The 9642-nt window shown below is 66.2% G+C and overlaps 1 protein-coding gene across 1 annotated transcript in view; it reads right to left on the bottom strand.

Moving 5' to 3' along the window:
• Window positions 1-130: 130 nt before the first annotated feature.
• The window catches only part of AMSG_12417 (uncharacterized protein), a gene marked incomplete at both ends in the record, with an annotated part of 12453 nt that continues 2941 nt past the window's right edge, over window positions 131-9642 (bottom strand). The window contains 6 exons of the mRNA XM_013897461.1: window positions 131-148; window positions 216-1982; window positions 2006-3778; window positions 3814-4534; window positions 4570-5676; window positions 5751-8547. Coding sequence (XP_013752915.1) covers window positions 131-148; window positions 216-1982; window positions 2006-3778; window positions 3814-4534; window positions 4570-5676; window positions 5751-8547 — 8183 coding nt within the window. The remainder of the gene's footprint in view (window positions 149-215; window positions 1983-2005; window positions 3779-3813; window positions 4535-4569; window positions 5677-5750; window positions 8548-9642) is intronic.

Below are 9642 nucleotides of genomic sequence, written 5' to 3'. Positions count from 1 at the left end.
TCGGAGCAGAGCCGCCCCACACGGAGCCGCGCCGCCGTCGACAGCGGGAGCTTCGAGCCCTCGGCGTAGTCGACCCCAGCCGATGCCACCCAGTTCGGGTGCTTGGCCGCCCATCCCGCACCGCACGAGCTCACCACAATCCGGTACACTGTGGCAATGGCCCACACCACCGCCAGCAGCAGCATCATGAACATCGGCAGCAGGAGCATGAGCACCCACTTGACCAGCCACGGGTCGCCCATGTCGAACGAGCACTCGGGCGATGTGATCTCGATGTTGAGGTTCGCAATCGAGAGAATGTTGAAGAACGACCGCGCAATTGGGTGCCACTTGAGGTTGATGTCGCCGTACAGCGCAGAGATCTGCAGCGAGTTGAAGCCAATCATAAACGCTGCCGCCGTGTACATCCGGTTGTGCGCCTCGCGCGAGTTGAGGTACACCAGCAAACCCACAAAGCAGAGCAGCACAATGACTGCAGTCGTCGCCACAAGCGCCGCCTTGGTCTCGTCGCACGGGTAGCACGTCTCACGCATCCGGTAGAATCCCTTTTGGCACTCGGTGCACGACGTGCCCTTGTAGCCCGCCGCACACGCACCCGAGCCCAGGCACGCAGACGGCTGCGGGCACGCGATGAATGCATCGCCCACGTTGTAGAACCCAGGCCGTGGGAACGGCGGCTCAGCCCCGCCCTTGCACACCGCTCCGACCGGGCACGCCCCGCACGCCCGCACTCCCTCGGGCGTCATCGGCGCGCCAGCGCTGGTGTAAAATCCGGGCAGACACGTGCAGTTGCCCGCACCCTCCGACCGCTCCGGCGACGTCATCGCCGTAGGGCACGCCACACACTCGTCACCCGCTGCGTTCGAGAACGTGTCCGCCTCGCACGCCACGCACGGGCCCGTGATCCGGATCCGCTTCTCGCCCGGCGGACAGACCGCCGCCACCTGCACCAGCCACGGCGAGTCTGCCAGCGGCAGCTCGTTGACCGTCACAGACAGCGTCAGCAACCCACCCACAGGCACCGTGTATGCAAACACGTACCCGGTCATCGGCCCGGACGCCTCCGGCACATAGTCCACAACAATCGTTCCCGTCCCGTCGCCCTTGAGCGTCGCTGCAAACGGCGACGTCGGCGGCGCCGGCGCCAGCTCGATCGCGTTGCCGTACGAGTCCACAGGCGCAACCGCAAACGTCACCCGCTCGTTCTGCGAGAACAGCTCCTCGTCCGACGACACGAGCCCGAGCCCGGCCCCAGACGCCACAGACGTCTTGGGCGACGGCGCGCCAGGCTGCACACTCACCGCGTACGGCGAGTCGCCCACAATCCCGCCGTTGAGCCCGACGTTGATCGAGTACGTCCCCGCCGCACGCACAACAAGCTCAATGTCAAACGCAAACGTCTCGGCGTTCCACACCGCCGCGGGCGCAATCGACCGTGTCTCGATGTTCATCGTCGATGACGCGAGCGCAAGAATGGCCACGTCCTTGGACACAGCCAGCGTGTCGTTTGTCGACGACCGCGGCTGCACCGCAAGCTTCCATCCGGGCCCATCCGCAGAAATCGCCACCGGGTTGTCCGAGAACACCAGCGATAGCGCCTGCGACGTCGACGAGCAGAATGGAATGCCCTCCACCCACTGCCCGTCCGTGCCACACGTCAGCGTCTCGGAGCCAAACAGCACGTTGTCGCCCGTGCATGCAAACGGTCCGCACTGCTCGTTGATCCGGTTGGTGCACGTTGGTACAGTCCCAAACTGGATCGATGTGATCGGCGCACAGTAGTCGATGACCGGCTCACAGCTCGGCACCGTCCCGCTCCACACTGGGCCTTCGTTACATGTGAGCGCGGGCGTGCCCACAAGGGTGTACCCGTCATCGCACGCGTACAGGCACTGCCCAAACAGGTACCGATCGCAAACGCCACGCGTCCCGTTGCCCGGCGCATCCGGTCCCACAGGGCAGTACGAAAAGTCGGTCGCGCACTGCGGCGCAGGCCCGACCACACCCCAGCCACAGGCCCGTTGTCGTTGCACGTCCGCTGCGTCGACCCAGTAATCTCATATCCGGCGTTGCAGCTGAACAGCCCGCAGTCCTCACCGATGGTGTTGTTGCAGCTCGGATTGACGCCGTTGGTCAGCGCACCATGCGCCGGGCAGTAGTTGGCCTGCTCCACACACGTCCCAAACGGCTCGGACCACGCAGGCCCCGACGAGCACGTGATCGACGTCGTCCCGCTCGGCACGTACCCATTGCCGCAGCTGAACGAGCACGTCCCATCAATCGACAGGTCACATGCTCCAAGCACAGAGTTGGGCGGCGCCGCAGGCTGCGGGCAGTAGTTGGCCTCCTTGACGCACGTCGCCTCGGCGCCCGTCCATGCCCCTGCCCCTGCCGTGTCTGCCACGCATGTCCGGCTCGCCGATCCGCCGAGGTTGTAGCCCGGGTTGCAGCTTGCCGGCCCACAGCTCGTCCCTACCGCCCCACTGCACGCTCCGATCGCGCCGTTGGTCGGCGCCGAGAGCGGCGCGCAGTACCCGGCATACGCCACACACTCGGTGAGCGTCGCCGTCCAGCTCGGCCCGGCTGCGCACGTCGTCGTCGCCACCGCGCCCTCGGTGTACCCGTTGTTGCACGACACGCTGCAGTTGCCACCAATCGCCCGCACACACGACCCAATTACCGCGTTGGCAGGCGCCGGCGGCTGCGGGCAGTAGTTGGGCTCGAGGCTGCAGGTGACGGGCGCTCCAGTCCAGCTGCCGGCTGCCGGCCCGTTGTCCACGCAGTTGCGCGTCGCGCTCCCGCCGATGTTGTACCCGGCGTTGCAGCTTGCCGGCCCGCAGCTCGACCCGATCCGCCCGTTGCATCCGCCCGCAGCCTGTCCGTTGCTCGGCGCTGGCAGCGCCGCGCAGTAGCCGTCGGTGATGGTGCACGCGCCCAGGATGTCGGACCAGTTCGGCCCGTCAAGGCACGTGATGGTGGCCGACCCGGCTGCCGAGTACCCGTTGGCGCAGCTCGCCGAGCACGTCCCGCCGATGTGGCGGTCGCACGTGCCGAGCGCACCGTTGGCCGGCGCCGCCGGCAGCGGACAGTAGCTTGGCTCGAGGGTGCACGTCGCCGGCGTCCCGTCCCAGCTCCCGGCCACCGGCCCGTTGTCCACACAGTTGCGCGTCGCCGAACCGGCAAGGTTGTATCCGGCATTGCACGTCGCCGGCCCACAGCTCGACCCGATCCGGCCCGAGCACGCCGAGCTGAACTGGCCGTTGCTCGGTGCCGGCAGCGCCGCGCAGTAGCCGTCGGTGATGGTGCACGCGCCGAGGATGTCGGACCAGTTTGGCCCGGCCTGGCAGGTGATCGTCCCGGATCCGGCTGCCGAGTACCCGTTGGCGCAGCTCGCCGAGCACGTCCCGCCGATGTGGCGGTCACACGTGCCGAGCGCACCGTTGGCCGGTGCCGCCGGCAGCGGACAGTAGTTTGGCTCGAGCGTGCATGTTGCTGTCGAGCCCGACCAGCTCCCGGCCACCGGCCCGTTGTCGACGCAGTTGCGCGTCGCCGTTCCGCCGAGGTTGTATCCAGCATTGCACGTCGCCGGCCCGCAGCTCGTTCCGATCTCCCCACTGCACGCTCCTGAGAACGCGCCGTTGGCCGGTGGCGTGAGTGCCGCGCAGTAGTTGGTTGTCTTGCCGCAGTCACTCAGAATCGCCGACCACGACGGGCCAGCATTGCACGTCGCCGACGTCGCCCCACGGTCGAATACCCATTGTTGCAGCTCGCGCCGCAGCTGCCGCCGATCGACCGCGTGCAGCTGCCCAGCACCGCGTTGGCCGGCGCCGTCACTGCCGAGCAGTAGTTTGGCTCGAGGCTGCACGTCGTCGGCGTCCCGGACCAGCTCCCGGCCACCGGCCCGTTGTCGCTGCAGCTCCGCGCCGCCGTCCCGCCGAGGTTGTATCCAGCGTTGCACGTCGCCGGTCCACACACGCTTCCGATCTTGCCTGTGCACGGGCCAGAGAACGCGCCGTTGGCCGGTGCCGTGAGCACTGCACAATACCCGGCGTCACTGCTGCAGTCGCCAAACACCGCCGACCACGACGGTCCGCCGTTGCACGTTGCCGTTGTCGCGCCGTTTGTCGAGTATCCGTTGTTGCAGCTCGCGCCGCAGCTGCCACCGATCGACCGAGTGCAGCTTCCGACTGCGCCGTTGAGCGGCGTGCCTGGCACCGGGCAGTACGACGGATTGAGCGTGCAGGTCACTGCCGAGCCGGTCCACGTGCCCGACACCGCCGTGTTTGCATTGCAGCTCCGCGTCGCCGTCCCGCCGAGCGTGTACCCGGCGTTGCACGTGTACGGCCCGCACGAGGTGCCGAGCTCTCCGCTGCATCCACCCGCCGCCTGGCCATTGGCTGGCGCCGTGTCAGGTGTGCAGTAGCCGGAGATCTTGACGCACGAGCCAAACGGTGCCGACCATGCCGCGCCCGACCCGCATGTGATCGACGACATGCCCGACGGCTGGTATCCGTTGGCGCACGTGAACGAGCAACTTCCGCCGATCGACCGGGTGCAGCTGCCAAGCACCCGTTGGCCGGCGCCGTCTTGGCCGAGCAGTAGTTGGTGATGAGCGAGCACGAGGCTGTCGAGCCGGTCCACGTCCCGGACGCCGGCCCGTTGTCCTCGCACAGCCGCGACGTCGAGCCCGAGAGCGCGTATCCGTCATTGCACGAGAACGGCCCACACGAGCTCCCAATCGCGCCGGTGCACCCACCGCGCGCCCCGTTGGCTGGAGCAGAGAGGACGGCACAGTACCCAGCAGTCGCGTCACACGACCCAAGAGTCCCGCCCCAGTTGGTGTTTGCGAGGCACGTGTACCGATCCCCGCCGCTGAGCGTGTACCCGTTGTTGCACACGTACACGCACTCGCCGTCCTGCGCCGCTGAGCAGCTCTGGATCGAAAAGTTGGGTGGCGGCGGCGGCGACGGCCCGCAATGCGAGGTATCCACCGAGCAAGTCGGCACCGTTCCGGACCAGGTGCCCGCCGTCGGCGAGTTGGCCTGGCACGTCCGCGACGTTGAGCCGGCCGTCACAATGTATCCGTTGTTGCAGGTGTACGGGCTCGCCGTAGAGGTGATTTTCCGCTCGTAGGCGCCCGGCGCCTGCCCATCTGTCGGATTGGTGAGCAACGGGCAGTAGTTGGCCTTGGCCACGCACGTCCCGAGCGTCCCGGACCAGGTCGGGCCCGAAGCACAGGTGACCGACATCGAGCCCAACGGCTCGTACCCGTTGGAGCACGAGTATGAGCACGTTCCGCCGAGCGCGTACGAGCACGCACCGCCGATCCCGTTGGTCGGCGCTGCCGGTCGCGTCCCGCAGTACGACGAGTCGAGCACACACGTCGGCGCCGTCGACGACCAGCTCCCGCCGGCTTGGCACGTCCGCGACGTCACGCCCGACACATCGTACCCGGCGTTGCAGGTGTACGGGCTCGCCACCGAGTTGATCGTCCGTCCGTGGCCGCTTGGCGCGTTGCCGTTGGTCGGCGCCGTGAGAAGCGGGCAGTAGTTGGGCGTCGCGTCGCACGTCCCAAGCGTGCCGGACCAAGTCCCGGCGTTCGAGCAGGTGACCGACATCGAGCCTGATGGCGTGTAGCCGGCCTGGCACGAGAACGAGCACGCCGAGCCGACCGTCCTCGGACACGAGCCTGCTGCTGCGTTGGCCGGCGTAGCCGGGGAGGCGGACAGTAGTTGGGCGTCAGCGCACACGTCGGTGCCGAGCCCGACCAAGCCCCACCGGACGCACACGTTCGAGACGTCGAGCCCGAAATGGTGTACCCAGCGTTGCAGGTGTACGGGCTGGCGGTGGCGCCGATCGACCGCGCGTAGCTCGACGGCGCCTGCCCGTTGGTTGGGTTCGTCAGCGACGGGCAGTACGTGGTGATGAGCGAGCACGATGCTGCCGTACCGGACCACGCCGCGCCCGACGAGCATGTCCGACTCGACGAGCCCGAGAGCGCGTACCCAGCATTGCACTGGAAGGTGCCGCAAGTCTCACCAATGGCCCGCTGGCTAGCACACGAGCCCGATGGCGAGATGATGCCGTTGGTCGGCGCCGTCAGCTCGACGCAGTAGTTGGTGATGAGCGCGCACGAGGCCGCAGAGCTGGTCCACGACCCGCTCGACGCACACGTCCGGCTCGTCACGCCGTTGAGCGAGTACCCGGCGTTGCACGAGAACGTCCCGCACACCACACCGACCGAGCGCGCGCACGTCGTTGACAGCTTGCCGTTCGTCGGCGCCGAGAGCGCTGGGCAGTAGTTGGTGATCTTGGCGCAGGAAGGCGCAGACGCACCTGACCAGCCTCCACCTGACGAGCACGTCCGCGACGTCACGCCGTTGAGCGAGTACCCGCCGTTGCACTGGAAGGTGCCGCAGGTCTCGCCAATAGCCCGCTGGCTAGCGCACGAGCCCGACGGCGAGATGATGCCGTTGGTCGGCGCCAGATGCTCCGGGCAGTAGTTGTTGTTGATGGTGCAGACCGCGGTCGTGCCCGACCACGCTCCGCTCCCCTGGCACGTCCGGCTCGTCGCGCCGCCGAGCACATACCCGGCATTGCACGAGAACGTCCCACACACCGTCCCGACCGAGCGCGCGCACGTCGTCGACAGCTTGCCGTTGGCCGGCGCTGAGAGCGCTGGGCAGTGGTTGGTGATCTTGGCGCAGGAAGGCGCAGACGCACCTGACCAGCCTCCACCTGACGAGCACGTCCGCGACGTCACGCCGTTGAGCGAGTACCCGCCGTTGCACTGGAAGGTGCCGCAGGTCTCACCAATAGCCCGCTGGCTAGCGCACGAGCCCGACGGCGAGATGATGCCGTTGGTCGGCGCCAGATGCTCCGGACAGTAGTTGTTGTTGATGGTGCAGACCGCGGCCGTGCCCGACCACGCTCCGCTCCCCTGGCACGTCCGGCTCGTTGCGCCGCCAAGCACATAACCGGCATTGCACGAGAACGTCCCGCACACCGTCCCGACCGAGCGCGCGCACGTCGTCGACAGCTTGCCGTTGGCCGGCGCCGAGAGCGCTGGGCAGTGGTTGGTGATCTTGGTGCAGGTAGGCGCCGAGCCCGACCACACCGCGCCCGACGCGCACGTCCGGCTTGTCGAGCCGGACAGCGTGTACCCGCCGTTGCACGAGAACGTGCCGCACGTCTCCCCGATCGAGCGGCGGGTCGAGCACGAGCCGATGGAGACAACACCGTTGGAGGGAACCGCATGCAGCGGACAGTAGTTGGTGATGAGCGCGCACGAGGCCGCAGAGTTGGTCCACGCCCCGCTCGACGCACACGTCCGGCTCGTCACGCCGTTGAGCGAGTACCCGGCGTTGCACGAGAACGTCCCGCATACCACCCCGACTGAGCGCGCGCACGTCGTCGACAGCTTGCCGTTCGTCGGCGCACCGAGCGCCGGGCAGTAGTTGGTGATCTTGGTGCAGACCGGCGCCGACGCGCCCGACCACACCGCACCCGACGAGCATGTCCGGCTCGTCACACCGTTGAGCGAGTACCCGCCGTTGCACGAGAACGTGCCGCACACCTCGCCGATCGAGCGGCGGGTCGAGCACGAGCCGATGGAGACGACACCGTTGGAGGGAACCGCGTGCAGCGGACAGTAGTCGGTGGTCAGCGAGCATGAGGCAGCCGAGCCGGACCATGCCGCGTTGGTCTGACACGTCCGCGAGGTGGAGCCAGAGCGCGTGTACCCGGCGTTGCACGAAAAGGTACCACACACCGTGCTCACCGAGCGAGCGCAGGTGGAGGAGAGCTTGCCGTTGCTCGGCGCCGACTGGGCCGGGCAAAAGTTGGTGATCTTGGAGCATGAGTAGACCGGTGAGTTCCAGCCGTACGTGCTTGGGTTGCAGTAGCGGGTGTGGCTTCCCGTGTAGCCGGCCGGGCAGCTGATGGAGGCTGTCGAGCCGGCGTTGGTGGTGGGCCACGAGCCCGAGGTGGGGCACTGGTACAGATGGGAGGTGACAGTGGCAGAGATGTCCGTGGCAGCGATGGTCACGCGCCAGGTCGAGAGCCGACGGGTGGAGACAACATCTGCCTCGGTCTTGTACTCCGGCTTTTCGTACCGCAGAGGCTGGATAGAGGAGCCGGAGCGGGTAGTAAAGGTGGTGGTGAACGTCTGCTCGACAAAGCCCTTGACAGTGATGGCAACACCAAACGTTGATGACCTCAGGGCGTTACGAATGGCAGCGCTCGATCCGGTCATGCCCCAGGTGTCGGAGGTCGAGCCGGCGGTGAGGATACCGGAAGTGCCTAAAATGGTGGTGACGGACTTTTCGACCGCACCGGCCACTGCAGCGCCGGAGGAGGTCTTGAGGGCGATCTTGACCGAGCGAGCGCTGCAAATCTCCGAGCAAAACCGAGAGTAGGCCAGAGCGACGCGAATACCGTCGACAACGTGTCCACTGGGAATGTTGAGGCCCATAGTGTGGCCGATGTGGTAGTTGGAGGTCTGGTAGTACGATTCCGAGCCGAGGACCGAACTCGTCGACCAGGAGACTAAACCTAAGCCCCAGTTGGTGATGGCCGAGGCTGTACCAGTCGTAGTAGCGGCGGCGGCCGAGTGCGACAAGACGCAGAAAACGAGCAGAAGACTCGCCACGCTTGTCAAAGACAGCATGAGCCGAGCGCTTCGTGAGGTACGCGTCCGCATGACGGCACCGTTCTTGACCTTAATCATCTCGACTGCCTTTTCTTCTCGTGGCAACCGATCGATGATGACAAGGTGCACCTGGTTGGCTTCCCTGTCGGCGACAATAGGCTTGTCCGAGCCGGGCGAGCAAGTGTTGTGACAAAGGAGAGTGAGTGTCCCTTGACGCAGCGCGTGTTCCTTGCGCACACGAGAGAAAGAGACTGTCTGTCTGTCTGTCTGTCTCTGTGTTCAGAGCGAGACAGCGAGTCGTTGGTCGTCCAAAGGCGAGCCCCCTGGTAGCAGCAACGAGACCGAAGGTGAGGCGAGCGGAAACGAAAAGTTTTCAGCCAAAGTGTCCGCACGCGTGCCAAACCGCGACAAGGCGTGCAAGGAGGAGGTGGGGAGGGTGACGAGAAGGATGGGTCAGTACTTTGCAAGGAGAGCAAAGCAGGTGGTGGCGTATATGTGTTTCAAGAGAAGGAAGGTCAGGGGGGAGGGGGGGGGGAAGGAAAGGGGGGCTATGAGCTCAGGGGGGGTGGGGGATGGGGTGGGGGGGCGGGGAGGGACAGAGGCCTTTCCTGCCACTAATTCAAGTCAGATAGCTGCAACAAGCAACGGTGGTGCTACACGCGCGTGCGTTTGTGGAAGGGAGTGGTACTCGGTCTGCCAAAGATGTAGTCGCCCTGGTGTTGGGAAGAAGAGGGGGGGGGGAGGGAGAGGCATTGCCATGGTAATAGATATTGTTGGGGAGTGTGTCGAGAAGGATGAAGTGCATGTGACCAGCTGTGTGTGTGTGTGGTGGGGGGGGGGGGGGCTCCATGGAGGACCTCCATGCGGCGCCATGCGGCTAGCCGGACACGCAAACCTCTGGTTGACGCCAGCCAACAGCTGACATGCTGCGCCAAAAAAAAAATAACAATACACAGAAAAGAAATCAGCAACGAAAGGGAGGGAGAGGGTGG

This window comes from Thecamonas trahens, assembly GCF_000142905.1.
Source record: "Thecamonas trahens ATCC 50062 unplaced genomic scaffold supercont1.71, whole genome shotgun sequence".
Taxonomy (NCBI): Eukaryota; order Apusomonadida; family Apusomonadidae; genus Thecamonas; species Thecamonas trahens.
This window is presented reverse-complemented; position numbering and strand designations above follow the sequence as displayed.